Genomic DNA, 17,039 nt, shown 5'->3' on the forward strand with positions numbered 1-17,039 from the left:
GATTCATTTAAATGTGGGTAGTAAATTTGCCAGTGGGAGCCACAGGGGATGCTGTAAAAACAACAACAACAACACAACAGCAGCCTGTGACAAAAATAATCAACTTTTGGAGGAACGCAACCCAATCATGTAACCGGCAATCTATGAGCCACCCATGTCAACACTGTTGGCTCCGTCAGCACTGTTGCCGTTGTTTGCACTGTTAGCAACTTTAGCTTCTAGCCGCCGCCTCAGTCATCCCCACGTTAAAGCCATGTGGAGGAAACAGTTAGGCTTCCCTTTTTTTTAAAATAACATAACTTCAGAAACCCAGCAATGTTCACAACATCTAAGTTCATGTCAACGCATGGATCTTTGCACACATCTCATCTAATTCGTGTGCGCATGCAGGTGCGTGTCTGTTCGCAGGAGCTATTTTGGAAGTTCAGTGTAGAATCCAGAAAGCCTAGTTTTGTTTGATGAGACAACACACACACACACACACACACACACACACACACCTGGCTGAGATAACATTGTGCGTTATCAGCTTGTTGTGTAGCCGCTGACGTCAAAAGGCTTAGCTAAGCTTCACGCAGCCATGACACTGATGACAGCAAACGCTACCCAGCCCAAACCAGAGCAGCAGCTCACACACACACACACACACACACACACACACACACACACACACACACACACACACACACACACACACACACACACACACACACACACACACACACACACACACACACACACACACACACACACACACACACACGCATACAAACAACATTTCATTTTTAGAACTGGTAGAGTCACATATCAGGGAGGGCAGTGACCAGACTGAAACTGAGCAGAAGAACGCCGCATGAACTTAGTGGTAAAAATCAATGCCTGGACATTAGGTTAGATGGAGGGCAACGTGGACAGAGATCAGTGGCGGTGAGCTGGCAGCCTGGCAAACAAAAAAACAAAAACTTGTTGAAGTCTGGTAGTGGAAATAGGCACGGGAGCCTGTTCATAGGAACTGCATATTAGGCAAGCAACCACAGTTTTTAAGTACAGTGGGCCGCAAGATGCATGAATGTGATCCACGCTGACATTTCCAACAAATAAAATATTTTCGAGACAAAAAAAGACCCTAAAAAAAAAAAAATGTCAAGCTCCTGATAGTGTACTCTGTAATGAATGTCTTTATTTACAAAATGTCCACGTATGCATACTGTATTAAGGGCCTTAATGAGCAGGGCGTGTGTGCACCGTGTATGAAAACAGCATGTATTTAATGGAAGCGTGTGCATGAAGCGCTGCGGGCGGAGCGGTGTGCGAGACACACAGATAAGGCAGTGGACGTCTACGTGGAAAGACGTGGGCTTGTACAGTTATTTTGCTACGGCCTGTGAAGGGAACCAGACGAGGCGATAAGTGAGCATACCCGTGATAAATAGATCATCGTGTAGCTATCTGCATCAGAGTCGGGCGTGCGCGTTAAATAATGCATGTGGCACGATGATTGCAAGGCATGCTGAAATACACAGTTGTGGCAGCCAGGCAGACAGGCCTGATGAATAAGTAATGGACAGCGTCCGCCTCGTAATGTACACACGTGTGCACGCACACACACACACACACACACACATACACACACACACACACACACGCACACGCACACACGCACACACGCACACACACACACACACACGCACGCACCATAACCACAAGCTGGTTCACGCTAAGGAGAGAGAGGAAAAAAATAGAAGCTCTTATTTTTGTATCCTCTTATGCTCGTCTATGGGTTGCTTTTTTCATCCGTCTCCCCTGAGAACCCCAGACCCGACTCCAAATATGTGAGATACTGTGTCGTTTATTATTGATTTAGGTTATTTATAATACACACTCTCTCTGCAACCCCCCCCCCCCCCCCCCTCTCTCTCTCTCTCTCTCTCTCTGCCTCGCTGTCTCACTCATTAGTATCTCTGGGATTCTCAAAATACAGACACTAAATCTGAAATCTATTTTAAAAAGTACTCATTACTCTTGCTGAAATAATCCTTTTCCAATACCTATTCTTTGTCCAATCAAAACAGATTTTAGGAACGCAGCGGATTTCTAAAGACCATCAGAACACGCTCCGTTGACACAGGATGTGAGAGCCCACCGTTTCATTTACTGTCTTCATGTGATGCTGCTAGAAAACACAGCTGAAGTGTAAAGGAACTATTACAGTATCGGGTGCCAAAATGTTGCACTCTCTCTCCCTCGCAGATTGTGCCACGTCTCTTGGTTAGCCAAACGCATGGCAACGGACTGGAGGTTGTGAAAAAATATTTGAAAAGGCCTAACGGATCAGCACAAGTAGAGCTTCCTGGGCTTTCAGCCGTGCTATCGGTCACTGTTTTCAGCTGTCATCGGCCTGCTTCTTGCGCTGATAACAAATGCTTTCAAATCCTTTTCAATATGTCAACAGTAAAATAATGAAAAAAAGAAGAAGTGCAGGCGGAGCAGATTGAAAATAAATAGGTAATAAAGCAGAACTCTTAATATCCTCTATATTATCTTTGCTCTCCGATTGATGTCCTCCTTGCCTGTCGGGAGTATTGGTCCTCTCTTTGCAGGTTTTGTAGTTATTATCATTATGTGACGGTGTGAAGGGAACTCACAGCACCAGATCTTATATCGGGGCTTCATAGCAAAACATATGCACACACCACTTATGTTTTTATTTTTAATCTTTGAAAACACAGGTGTTAAAAAAAAATCTTCACAACCGTGCATGCCCTTGTTGTAGTCCGCCTATACTCATAGAATCCAGAGTTACAATACGTAACTGACATCTCACTGGGCTGTAGACTCTTTGTTTGTTCTTCAGGACCTCCTTCTTCGGTTTACCTTCTCCCGCCCACCTCATGCACATCTAACCAATGAGCAGAGTGATCAGTCTCACTTGGCTTTTGGTGATGCATTTTTGTCCGCTGGAATTTTTGTCCTTGTGTAAACAAAACAAACCAAGAGGGAAGACACGACAAGTTTACCAACTCATCCCCCGATTCAGACCAGAACAAACAAAGTGTAGGTTAGAAAGCCCCATCCGTCCTGATCTTGCTTATGCATATATTGCTTATGTGGTGCTGAATTCTGTTGTACAAACCTACAAGTGCACACACACACACACACAAACAAACAAACAAACAAACAAACAAACAAACAAAAGACTTCACACAATCCTCAGATCAAGTTTACCTCAAGCTGCCACTCTAGTTGAGGTGAAGTGCTACAATAATACCCATAACAAAAGCTCCGTGCTGCTCTGAGGAAAGACCTCAGCACATCAAAGCATCAAAGCATCAAAACAGCTGCTCAAAAAGCCAGACAAGGTAAGAAGATGTGGCTGCAGCGGGGAGCTCCGTTCATTCATATTTTACGCCCTCTCCTTCCGTCTCAATGGTAATGCCTTCTCAGTCTGAGTTTGCAGCAGACGGAGAGCCATTAGCTGTCGGCCGCGCTAAGCTCAACTTATGAGAGATGTCAGCTTCCCGCCCCGCTGCCCGTGCACTTTAAATCACATGGGTCACAGGAACGCCCCGGTGCACTAAAGCATATAGACCCACAAACTCCTCATGTCCAGTGCGGATTGAAGCATGCAGGTTGGAAAGCACTCAGGTACAGACGGAGAAAGACGAGTTCAGTGTAAGTCACGACAGAAAAAAAGATTACGGTCCAATTAATGTTATTAGGCAACGGTCTGCGTTTCATGTCTACCTGTGGAGGCTTGTTTATTGTGAGAACTTTCTATTCTTGAACTTAAGGTTCCAGTTGTGCAAATGCACAAGTCTCTTCTCAAAGTCTTCTTGCAAGTTCATCCCACTTAGAAAACGAGTCAAAACGACTGCAGACAACGAACCAAAGGTCTATTTCTTGTCTTAAACAAGTTTGTGGTTTAAATGCAGTCTTATCGCTGACGGCCATGTTGCAGCCATTAGGCTGTAATGAACTCCCCTTCCCGGACAGGGAAGGTCCAACCTCTGGTCACGGTGGTGTTGTTGGCCAGGAGCTAGCAAACCATCCTGCGAGCGCAACGCCAAAGGTCTGGACCCCGGAGTGGTCATCCATAATAGATAGCTTCCAGAGGACTCCTTTGGATTCATTTGGTCCTCGGGCTTTTAAAAGCCTTTACAAAACAGACCTCTGCATTAACAAGCACGTTTAAGAGGAAGTGAAAGGGCAAAAGCGTGGCCGGAGTCAAATCAACATAAGATCCATCAGTCCTATCTTTACTATCTGCACAGAAACAGACACAACACTGGGAATTTACAAATTGTACAACTTACGGATACCTAGCTTTAAAGAAATACGCTTGTTGGTTACGGCAACTGGTTCATTTTAGCACTGTTTGGACACTTTGGACTGAAACTTCGACTGAAATTAAGCAATAAAAACAATCAGTTGATCCACTTGCTAAAGGGAAGTTTGTCCGTGCGGAGCTTTCCCGTTTCAACTTATGCAAATGTACAATAGTTGCAAAGCGCCTGGACGGTGGTGACCTTTGACCCGGAGAGTCCAAAATGGAGGAAGCTATCACATTAACTGTGTTGCACCATCCAATTGGTTACAGGAGTGGTTAGCACAAATGCATTCATTTGAATTAACCGTGTTATGTTAACAAGCTTTGAGCCCCACCCATTTCCTGAGAACGAGAGAATAAATGTGTGACCAGGCTCGTAGGGACTAAACTGGGACTATTTGGTGTTATATTTAAACCATTCGTAGTATTTTTGGGGTTGCTTTCCACTAGTTTCTGCAGCAGACGATTGCTAACATTCAACCCATATCGATTACTTGGAGTGACAACAATGGCTGAAGCTTGATAGATGGATGAACAAAGACAAATTCAGACAAATGACAACATTGTTTGTAAAGCGCATTCATTCCTTATCCGTCTCCATTCTTTGTCTCTCCACCTGTAAAAAAAACCAACAACAATCCTTTTCAACTGACACACACTCACTCTGCAGACATCTAGGTCTTGGTAAGACGAGGCAGTCAGTCAACAAAGCAAAACACACCAGGCCGTATGCAAAATTCATGACATGGCAACATGGTAAAATATTTTCCCTCTGCAACATCCACATAAACTCTTTCTCACACACACACACACACACACACACACACACACACACACACACACACACACACACACACACACACACACACACACACACACACAAGCTATAGCTGTCAGGATAATGGCACTGATGCAGACAAAGTAGGTTAAGGCATTGCCTGTTCTGCTGGAAGACAAAAACAAGTCTGGCTCTGAGCGCTCTGCCGTAATTTCTTAAACGCGGATGTGAAGAGTGTGCATACGAGTGCGTGTGTGTGTGCGTGTCTCCCTTTAACCGGGTTGACATGAAGGCCACAACCTCAGGCTACGTCTGTAGATATAATTAGGTGCTCCAACCAACCCCAATCTTTCTCTCAGCATCTAACCTGATCTCACCTCTGCTCTCTGAAAGCTTCGGCGTGCTGCCTTAAAACTACAATTTCAGTGCGTTGTACGTCGGGCGATTTTCAGTTTCCATTTTTATTCAGAAACGGAGGTAAATTATTCCGGAACTGTTGGGTGAAATAAAAAGAGGGGAACATTTTTTTTTTTAAATATGACGAGGAGATGAGATGAAGCAAAGTGCTGCAGATTATATTTCAGTTCATCAGAAGTTCAAGGAAACCATTTGGAAACATCCCTCGGGCGAAGGCTTGACATGGTTGTTAGCGCACCAGCCTGATAGTGGCTGCGCAGAAAAGAAGCAGCTGCCCACCGACTCCTGCCGACACCAAACTGGCACCGGGCAGGGCAATCCATGCCAGGTCAGGGAGTGTGTGTGTCTCTGTGTGTGTGTGTGTGTGTTGGTAGGGGGGCTTTGGGGGCCCATCTGGGGGAACTGGCACCAGGGCCTGAGGGCTGTGTGGGCTCCCTGGTGAGCATGCGTGTATAAAACAGGTTGCCTTCCATTAGGAGAGGTGGCAAGTTGAGCAGGTGCTGAACGTGTCTGCTGCTGCTGTTGCTGTTGTTGTTGTTGGGGTGTACAAGGTACACAAGGTACACAAGGTTAGTGATTTGAATCTTGAGTCTCTCTTTCCCATGAGATTTTGAGCTGCAGCAAAAGCTAAATTAGCAGTGTTGAGATTGGGCACGGAAAAAAAAGAGAAAATGAAGAGAAGCAGATCACAAGCTGCCAAAACTCCCAAATCTCTGTGTAGGGGCATGTTACTTTACAGTAACAGAGCAAGCACACAGACTTACAGCGTCAGGATTAAGGTCAAGCATTCAGTAACACACACAGGCCTGCAAAACCCCATGTTCCAGTGAGCGGGGAGGAAGGCAGCGGGGGTCTGGCCGGTGGACAAGTATCTCTGCGCGGTCATGGTGACCTACAGACGGGGCGTCCTCTGGAACACATCTCTGGCCCCTCATTACTAAGCCTGTCCCCTTTCAACGCTTTCCGCTACCTTCTCTTCGCGTACATTTCCATCCGTTTTCTACAAATGCATGCTTTTCATTCACCAAATCAACACAGAGGGAGATCCTGAAGCAAATGGGACATAGAAGTGAAGTAAATCAGGGAGAGTCATCACAGTTCTGTCTTCTCAAAAGGTGTTGACTGTTCAAACACTTTCTTCAGAACCACAAGATGAAGATCTCGGAGTCATGATATAAAACGCTGCTTACTTTGTTGCTTGGAAAGTCACAAAAAAAAGTGCCTAAAATACCAAACATGCAGATGGACAGCGAAGACGTAGGGTTACGGTGCAGGTTACATTATTTTGACTCTGGGTCAGCATTGGTGCGACTGCTCCTTAATTTAAAGCTACTACAAAGAAATGTCATGGTTATTTTTGGGAGTCCTTGTGGACAAAAGCGGTAGTGTTTCCGAGCACCAGAGTCCCTTTAGATGGTCTCTCATTTTACTGCGACAGGGTCCGACAGTCTGCTCCACGCAGTCCTGGGTCCCGGTTCTCCGGTGCCTCCCTTCCCTCCGGCGGGCCGAGCAGTACGGCCCGGGTCTCGAAAAAGCGAGCCCAGAAATAGAAATCACATGCAGAGAAAGGAGAGAGGAGACTGGAGTTGAGAGGGTTGGCGATGTGTGTTAAGAGTGAGAAAGAGAGTCAGAGAAATGGAGATGCAGGGAGTGAGAATGAATTTGGCGTCGTCCAAAAATATGTTGCTCTCCACTTTTTGCGACTTCCTTCCCAGAGTTTTGAAATGGTAATGAGTCTGCTGGTATTTGCATAATGTGCCTTCCCTCATCCCTCTACTTCTACTCATCCAGGCTCTCTTCTCCTCAAATTGCTTTTCTGCTCCCATGTCTCTCTCTCTCTCTCTCTATGTCTGTCTGTCTCTCTCACGTCTCACCCCCCCCTCCCACCACCAGCCATTCATTTCATAAAGATACGCTGTTCAGTCAGAAAACTGAAGCCGGCCAACAGGTCTGCCACTTCCTGTGCGAACAGCTCTTTGTCCCTCTTCCTACACTTCCTCGCCACCTCACATTCTGCTAAGCCATAATATCAGTGTTGTGCAGACAGAGTGGTGGACATGTGCGCAAAGCATTAAGACTAAAAAAAAAAAGACAACCGTCATGTTTCTTGATGATTACCAACCCACCGAAAGGAGCCATACCAAAGCCCTTCTGTGAGCTACAGAACCACTTCTGGTCTACATTATCTGTCACTTCTGTGAGCCTCTATTTTCCCGTCCTCTTTTCCCAATTTCTCCCCCCTCCTCCTCCTTCTTCTTCCTCGTCACTTCTCTCACCTTCCCCTCCCTCCTCCTCACTCCCTGCAGTGTCTGTGCTCTGACAGTTAAGTGTGAGTGGAGCGTGGGCTGCTGCTAATTTGTGCAGAGTGGGAGAAAGCTGTTTTGGCTTTGGGAAGAAAAGAGCCTAGTTTAGGCTTTGTGCACGGGTTTGGACGGACAGACGCGGCATGCACGCACACACTTAAAAAAAAATCAATACGCGGTTGTCTCGTCTTTGATTTCCTCTCCCTCTCCCCGATGTCACATGTGCATTCGCAGATACAAGCAGATGCTCAAACCCACGTTGACGTCGACGTGTGGAAGTGACTCTGAAAGGTGCTGCCTTCTGTTCCTCTTCCAGTACCTCCTCCTGGGCACTATTTACTCATCCTGCTTGATATGCACCCAAAGCTGTCTCCATCACCATCATCATCAAATCTTTTCAAATGAGTCAGTCACTCTTTGACCAGCTAGTTCTTACTTTAGATCCCAAATTTATCTGGAACAAAAAATGCACAAAACGCACACACACACCTTCATAATGACCATTTTGTGTGTTACCTTGAGTTCTTGGACAAAAAAAAACATAGTGTTTCTCGCACACCTCCGCGGTAAACACTTCCCGCCACTAGCGTCTCGTGCTTGCGCGCTGCGAGTCCGTGCACGAGGCGGTAGTGGAGGACGTGTTTTAATCGTGAGGTTTTGGTGAAAACGCGTGCGTTTTGGGAAATGAGACCTGGATTGTACCGCACGGATTGCGAGCTAGTTTGTAAACGGGGTGTTTTGATATAGGTTTGCTGTTGTTATACGCGGCCTCATATTCGATCAATTCATTACAGGCTTTATTCTGTTTTTACGGATACTCCGCTCACCGTGGAGGCATGATTGGAAAAAAAAGGTTTCACATACAAATAGTAATCTTGAGGGTGAAATATATTCCTTTAAGGTTACCAGCGCCGACTGCTGCCTCACTAGGTTCTGTGTTGAAATGGACATCACAGCATAGGACACACACACACACACACACACACACACACACACACACACACACACACACACACACACACACACACACACACACACACACACACACACACACACACACACACACACACACACACACACAGTGTTACTGTTGCTCTTGGCACCCAGTTAATTAATTCTAACACATCTCATCAACGTGCTAATAGAGCATTGTACTGTTCTTATTCCAATAAAATGCTGTTGTCCTTTTTTTGGCAGGCATTTAAACATTTAGTTATTATTAGGGCTGTGCCAAACGCAGATTGTTTTTTTTTAAGTCTAATTTAATTCAGCAGCTCAGTCCAACCAACCAGTCAAGATGTCCGTCCAAAATGTCATCATGTCCTCGTTTCATCCTATCCTGAATTCATTGGTGCGAAATTGTCATAATTAGCATTTCAATTCTTGACTAATGGCCAAAAACATGTTTTGTGAGGTCACAGTGACCTTTGACCACCGAAATCTGACCAGTTCATCCTTGAGTTTGGGTGAACGTTTGTACCAAATTTGAAGAAATTCCCTCTAGGTGTTGACGAGAATGGGATGAACCCTGAAAGCAGAATGCCTCAGACCACGGCATACATCACTGACTAGTCCTATGTCTTTAGTAAATGTGTTTCTGAAATGCAAATGACCCCTTCATACAGGTGACGTGGGAATGACGAGGGTCTACTGGATGATCCTTGAACCCACATTTGTCCCATTCATGCTGTCAGTTAAGTTTCAGTTTCACTCGCTGACACATTCTCAATATATCGCCATCTGTCAAAAGGGAATCAGTTAAATGAGATGTCTAGGCAGACGTCCCCCCCCGCTGTTAACACAGGTCTAAATGGGGTATAAGAGTGTGAGTGTACGTGCATTATGTTTTCTTTAAATGCCCAACCGGCAGTACAATGCTATGCTATCTGTGTATCACAGCTTTCGAGAGGAATTTCAAGGTTATTGTTATTACAAAAACGTGGTCATCAAATTAAGTTATTGTGCTTTTTCGCCACATTTGTGTAAAGTTAAACAACAATGAAACCCTAAAAAGATGAAGTAGCATAGAATTTAATTTGAACAAATCACATAGAGCTCACATACTTCAAAGCCCATTACACATCCTTTATATGCTTGTAAGTGTCATGTGTACGCCTGTATTGATGCAGTTGCGTGTGTCACTGTTGCAAGCAACGTAACATGCTATTATCAGGCTAAGGGCTCCGGGGCTTGGCATCCGTATCGGTGACATACCGCTCGTAGGCTGATGACATGCTGGAGTGGCGCGATCACCCCACGTTCCTGTCAACAAGAGCGCGAAGTTCCAACAAAATTGTCCTCGTTTCTCGTGCGCTCTCTCGTACACGCACGCGTGTGCGTCGCTGAATAACACACTGCCATGTGCTAAAAACGACGCATGATGTCAGCCGGTGGAAAAGGGATTACGCGCTCGGGAGTAAATGACAAGTTCCCTCAGAAACAGACACTGACGGAGTGTATTCTTGAGCCGTGCATCAGCCAGCCGAGGCCACCGCGATGTCATCAAATCCCCGGCTGAGCGCTGATGCTCTGTAATCACATGTGGTGCTTCGCACAACAGCAAACCCAAAGGACATGACTGCATCAGTCACTCCACTCTAAGTGAGTGGATTTCTGCAGAAGAAGAAGTAGTAGTAGGAGTAGTGAAGTAACTGATCCAAATCTGTTTCCAAGTGAAAAGTCTTTGACACAGTCCAAATTAAGTTCACACACACACACACACACACACACACACACACACACACACACACACACACACACACACACACCCTACCGAAATGGTTGAGTGCAGCTGGTTTGAGAAGTTCCACGGGCTGCTCGTTGCTGGTGAAGCCACCTGTCAGAGAGTAGGGAAAAAAGGAAAACAGGAGGGCTTAGATGTGGTGCTCAGTATGGTAACAAAATCAGCAGCTGTGTAGAGTCAAGCCATCAACATCTGTCCACGGCTCCCAGCAAAGGGAGGCAAAGAGGACTGGGTGGGGGTGTGGAGAAGCCAAGGGGACGAGGGAAAACAAGGAAATAGAAAGTGGCAAGAAGGAGGCAGATGTGTACAGTTATGAGGTATCTCTTCATCGTAGTGTGAGACAGAGACAGAGAGACAGACAGACAGACAGACAGACAGACAGACAGACAGACAGACAGACAGACAGACAGACAGAGAGAGAGAGAGAGAGAGAACAGCAGAGCAGACCGAGCGCTCACATATTACAAGGTATCAAATCCAACCAGGGGGGCTCCGTTTGAAATCATTTCAGTCTTGAAAAGTGTCTTACTGAAACACATCTCATAAACACTCAGTTATGTCTATAGTCAATATTGGATTAGATCAATTTCAACCATCTTTGTTACGCCACATTAGTGAGTCTTTGCGTTCAGGATGCTGATGAACTACACAATTCCCATAATGTTAAAATCTGAGGTAAAAAACTATTTACTTTACTTAAAGTGATCCTCAGGCCATACCTTGTTGGTTACTGTCGTTTTATACAGCAGCGACTTCCTTACGGTGCACTCAAAGTAACTCCTTGATTACTGTCATTTTCAATAGAATACACAGTATTCCACTGTGAAATGGTTTACAGCGCTGTCATGTACACAAACACAGTAGATTACTGTGGATTTCACAGGCATTTCTGTTTTTTTACAATGATGTACCAACAAAGCTGATCTGGCTTCAGCGATGAACAGATGTCTCAGAAACGTATCGACTTAAAAATGAAGATAGTTGCTCTTATGAATAAGTGCAGTTACATGTTGTCTTGTCTTCTCATCTATCCCCACTCCTCTACACAAATGATTATGATATACTGTATTCATGGCTGGGTCTAACCTGGGAGTGATGTGGTCACAGAGATGTAAGGACAGTTTTTATTGTGTGTGTGTGTGTGTGTGTGTGTGCTCTGTACTCATGCATATTGGATTTTGAACAGAAAAAATGAAATGACTTAATCTAAGGGCGTTTCTATCCACATCAGATGGATAGTGTTGGGAGTTGGGACAAGATACTGCCCTTGCATGTTGCTGGTCTTTTATTATTCTTTCTATTCTATTATTCTAACTTCTATTATTCTAACCGTTGCAGAAAAAACAACAATAGATGTCTCATGTTTTAGTCAAAATCCTTTGTCCACAGTTTCATAAACAGGAAAAAGTGTTTACAACTCAGCGTTCAACGTGCACTTTACACAATCTAACTACAGCGTTACTCGCTCGTAGAAGAAAATTAAGTTCATAGGAGAAATTCTGAGCAGCGTGTTATTTATCTAATAAAACTGACTCATCAGGAATCAAGTCAAATTGAATAGAGAGATGAGGGCCGATGACACCTTTAAAACGTGCTCAAAGCTGAAAGTCAGCGCCTCATTGTTCTCGTTTTTAGTGCAGCCAACACGATGAAAAACATATCAATGTCCTAATACTCCCTGACTCCACTGTACACACAGACCAGACTATTATTAGCCCGTCGGTCTGAATTGCGAGCAGCCCGCTTACATGAATTTGAGAGCGTTTCCCAGGATACCATCATGTGGCAAACTGTGGCTTTTGTGTGTCACTGCCAGGCGGCAGACGGTCTTTGGCTCGGGTTTCACGAGCCACCGTCCTCGTGCCCCGCTCACACCAACTCGCTGCCACAGTTCTGCTCACACCTGCAAACAGCTCGGCTGGAAAAGAAATGATGTAACAGCAGCCGACACCGGTTTATCCTTATGATTGGCAGCTGGTACGGATGGTGGGGGGGGGTCAGTAATCGCGCCATTATCACTGCGTTTACCAAGCAGACTTTCTTACAGTCACATATTTCAAACTTCGCCTGTACCAACGTGGGTGTCGGCGCAGACACAGCAGGCTGACTTCAGTTAAAGAGTGTGCGCTAGACAAGCAAATATTGTCAGAGTCTGGAGCAGACAAGCAACTTTCTGGAAGACAGCAACGCTTTCAAAATGAAAAGTAAGCAACGACCACGAGTGTGTCTCTCTGGCGCGAACGTGAGAAATCTCCATCGCCCCGGAACCAGTGCTGGCAGACGTGGGGGGGGGGGGGGGGGGGGGGGGGGTTAGCGTGGCAGAAAGGAAAATGTGAGAGCAGACCATGTGCTGTGTCACACATGAACGAGCAGCAGCGCATGACATACCCACAACACTGTGAATTTTTGTTTTTCTGGGTTGCTAGGCGCTATTTTCAGCCCAAGCAGACTGGCTCCATGATTAATACATGACGGAGGGAGGAGGCTGGATTAAATATTCATATCTTACACACAAACGCGCATTCTGGAGTTTCACGTTCTGGGGGGGAAACAAGCCTGCTTTCTTTTGTTTCTATTTATCTGCTATTATCAAATATTAGATGCTAACTAACAAAACATGTCTGATGGACGGCGAGGGGAGACCTAACCGTGTAAAAGACATCTCTAGAAGAAAGGAAACATCATTTTGTGATGACCGAGTATTACATGAAGGCTCACTATATGCGTGTGTGTGTGTGTGTGTGTGTGTGTGTCTGCAGGGTGGCAGATGGCAGAAAGACGACACCAGAGCTCGATGGGCGAGAGACAGGCCAAGGCGAAGGGAGAGTTGAAAGTGTAAGTGAGTGTTTTGCATCTTCATTCTGTCGCACTTAATAATGGCTTCCACCCTTACCGTCTCATTCACTAAAAACCACGAGGAAGGGCATGCGTCGTGATAAATGCAGAGAGCGACAGACAAACAGAGAGAGAAAGCGTGAGGGGAAAGTTGTAGATGTGTATATGTGATAAAGGTGTATATGTACTGTATCTCTATGTGTACAGGAAGAGTGTCGCATGGAAACCAGGCAGGTTTATAGGTCGTCCAGCAGCGACTGAGCAGACGCTGACCTCTGACGCCTGGGGAGGAAGAGAGGTCAAGAGCTCTCCGCCTTAACACGTGGTGACTAGGGAAAATCACCATGGAAACCACAAGAAACAAATATGCAGAGAGAAAAAGAGAGCGAGGAACAGTGCCTTTCTAAAGCTTGTGGTGCCATTATGAATACCAGCACTACACCTTAAGAGCCCGCATGTGTACAATGTTGTACATATACTTTCCTACTTGAAAGGAGTCAAATGAATGCCGAAGGGTCCCTGGTGAACAACTCCAGTAGCCTAGTTGAAAAGCTAATATATGAACAGTGTAAACATGACATGGGGATACAAGGGTATTTTTCTAAAAATAATCTAAAAATGATTATTATTCTGACAATTCACTGAGTAATTCTGTATCTCAATCTGGTCGGTTAAAATGTCCAGTTATTTTATTATTGAGAAGGCCCCCCCCCCCCCCCCCTACTCTTTAAAGAATATTGTGTGATATTAGTTTTGTGGATATTTGGTCATGAACCAAAGTACTGGGCAAATTAAAATGTTGACCTCACGGTGTCGTCTGGGACGTGTGAACGTATGGCGAATGAAATGGCGATCCATTCGGCAGTTGTTAAGATATTTCCGTCTGGACCAAAGTGGTGGACTGACCGAACAACACTGCCATGCCCAGAGCCATGCCATGGATACAAATCCACGAAGGTTCATTGGTTAATCCATGGAACGCATCTGGACAACCACGTTGGTGATAGTAACGTGTAACCACTGGTCTGGTTTCCCCTGCCTCACTCCTGATTTATGGTCTTCCCAGGCCAGCCGTGATGGATAGGGTGCCTGTGTGCACTGTCCACTCTGCAGCAGACGCAGTGTGTATATGGAGCCTCACATTTGCCTGCAAATTACTCTTGTCCGGTCCAAACAAGGTACTTATCCATCCTGTCTAAACCACGTCACTGCTGCCTCAGAGCTGGATTGAATAGTTCTCTGCAGCACAGCCATTATCTGCTGTTACAGCGGCAACAAACGGATAAAGTTCAAGTGAGATGAGACCGCTTGTTCTGTGGTGCGACCTTCAGCTGTGCTCCTGCTGTTGCAGACTGGTTAGAAGCGGGAAATGGCATGCACTTTAAGCGGGAAATCAAACCACAACAGGAGCTCTATTTTTTTACACTGATTAGAACATATTTGTTGTGCATCATGCACGCAGCGATATGTTTATTATGTAATAAAGCGATGTCCTGCCGGGTGTTATTGCTGTGCGTAGGAGTGTGTATAGCACAGCACAATGCCGGACACCGTTACTCCGAGAGTCATGTGCACACTGACGGATACTTTAATGTATTGACCTATGGTGACCCGTGCCATATGCATGCCCCTCAGCAACAGTTAAGCATACTCTATCTCCCCCAGTGACGTGTAGGAATATACGGACATGTGGAGAGTAAAAATACATACACGCCGAGGAAAAAGTACACGCATGCCTCCAAGCCGAGGTAGGGATGTGATTTTTTTTTTCAAAGGCCTCGATGTGCCGACAGACTTCCGTGCGGACAGACATACGTGATCGCCGCATGGAAAAGGAAGAGACGGAGTGCCAAGTTACCGACGCCTGGCACGGGGACAAGTTGGCTCGGAGGCTCGCAGGAAGCAGGAGTGCCCGCTTCAGTGGATACACACCCGGTGCACAATGAGGAGGAGAATCCCTCCGTGATGCAAGGAAAGAAGGAAAAAAAAACCCACGGAGCATGAACATTGTCATTAAAACGCATTTGTGCACATGGAGCTGTTGAATTTATGCACAGGCACACAACTTTCCTCCTGGAGACCGGGAAGGTGCCAAGTCACCTTTACCGCTGTCTGACTTCCAGTCCCCACAAGAGTTCGCCAGCCTCAGTCCACCTGTCCGGTCCGCTACAACTGCAGCCTGGTGTATTCTGAGCCCCTCGATATCAGCCCCAGAGCTCTGCCACCCCTCCACTCTGCCAACTATGCCATCCTGTCTGCCGAGGCTCCACCAAAATTGCCCTTCTGCTACAACCAAACTCGGAGCCAGTCTGAGCGCGTGCCAGCCGTGCCAACCTGTCCCAGTCACTCTACACCGCAAGACAACCTGCCGCGGAGCCGCCATACGAGGGGGGGGTCGCTCCAAAATGAGAGATCCGTCATGCGATTGAAAGCTGAATTAACTACTTTTTTGTTTTTTACGTGTTAATATGCAAGTTCACTATGGCATTATCAAAATTGGATGCGTTCTCTCAACCTGGCAGATTCCTCTTGGAGACTTATTAAGTGTCATCTAAGTAGGTCTTTTGAAATAATTTAATTACATGATGATTGCCGTTTATAAGCAACATATAAAATAAACTCAACTCAACTCTGAGCTCGACAAAACCTGAAGAACACAATTCTAGAAGAGGACCACTCCCTATATATTGGAATATATTGGCTTTCAGTGATTGGCTGAGTACATTGCCAGTTTGTGTTTTGGAATGATTTTTTGCATAACTTTTATCCCATTATTAGCACCGCACACACCTGAACGAATATATCTGCAATCGTCGGTTGTTGGGGTAAAAATAAATAAATCTAAGCGATCACTTTCAAGGATTATTGTTTGTAATGCGTATTGTGTAAAAAAATGAAAAATAAAAAATAAAAATAAAATCCTATCTTTGTTCTATGTACAAATAATTTGTTGACAATGGTTGAAAAGTAAAATAAATGAAATACAGAGCAGCAACTGTGATGCTTTTCTAACTTATTCCATTACTTAGAATTGAATTTGTCTGTGTGCAGGAATGAACCCATGTCCAACTCCTCACCACCGCCCTGCTGAAAACCACTTGTTGGTGTTGCGGCCATGTTTACCAACTACTCAGCACTTCCTTTGGGCATTTTCAACCTACAAGACGAACCACAGCCTTTGACTTTATTTTTACTGCTGGACCAATTTGGGTTTGAGCGCCCCGTCTGTGTGTACAAATGTGTGTGTGTGTGTGTGTGTGTGTGTGTGTGTGTGTGTGTGTGTGTGTGTGTGTGTGTGTGTGTGTGTGTGTGTGTGTGTGTGTGTGTGTGTGTGTGTGTGTGTGTGTGTGTGTGTTCATGTACGTGTGTATGACTCAGTAGTTATGAAGCGGACAAAGACTGTATCTAGTTCATCATGTATGCATTTAGGGTGGGTACATTCATACACACATCATCAACATCATAGATGAACAATCCTTTGGGGTGGAAAAACAAACTTAAAATGTACTCTTAAATTTAAATTAATTAAGTGTCTGAATTAATTATAATTCATCTGAGAATAGCTACGTGACATCTAACCAATCCGCTCACAGTACTGTAATTAAGGATTTATATATTAGAAGTAAGCCAACGAGA

At 45.3% G+C, this 17,039-nt stretch overlaps 1 protein-coding gene across 2 annotated transcripts in view; it reads right to left on the reverse strand.

Annotated features, from left to right (window-relative positions):
• hdac4 (histone deacetylase 4) overlaps positions 1-17,039 on the reverse strand; it is a 108,486-nt gene that overhangs the window by 58,916 nt on the left and 32,531 nt on the right. For both annotated transcript variants that reach the window (XM_079169897.1, XM_079169896.1), the window contains exon 3: positions 10,599-10,661. In XM_079169897.1, the coding sequence (XP_079026023.1) occupies positions 10,599-10,661 (63 nt within the window). The remainder of the gene's footprint in view (positions 1-10,598; positions 10,662-17,039) is intronic.

The sequence above is a fragment of the Pholis gunnellus genome (assembly GCF_910591455.1).
Source record: "Pholis gunnellus genome assembly, chromosome: 12".
Taxonomy (NCBI): Eukaryota; Metazoa; Chordata; class Actinopteri; order Perciformes; family Pholidae; genus Pholis; species Pholis gunnellus.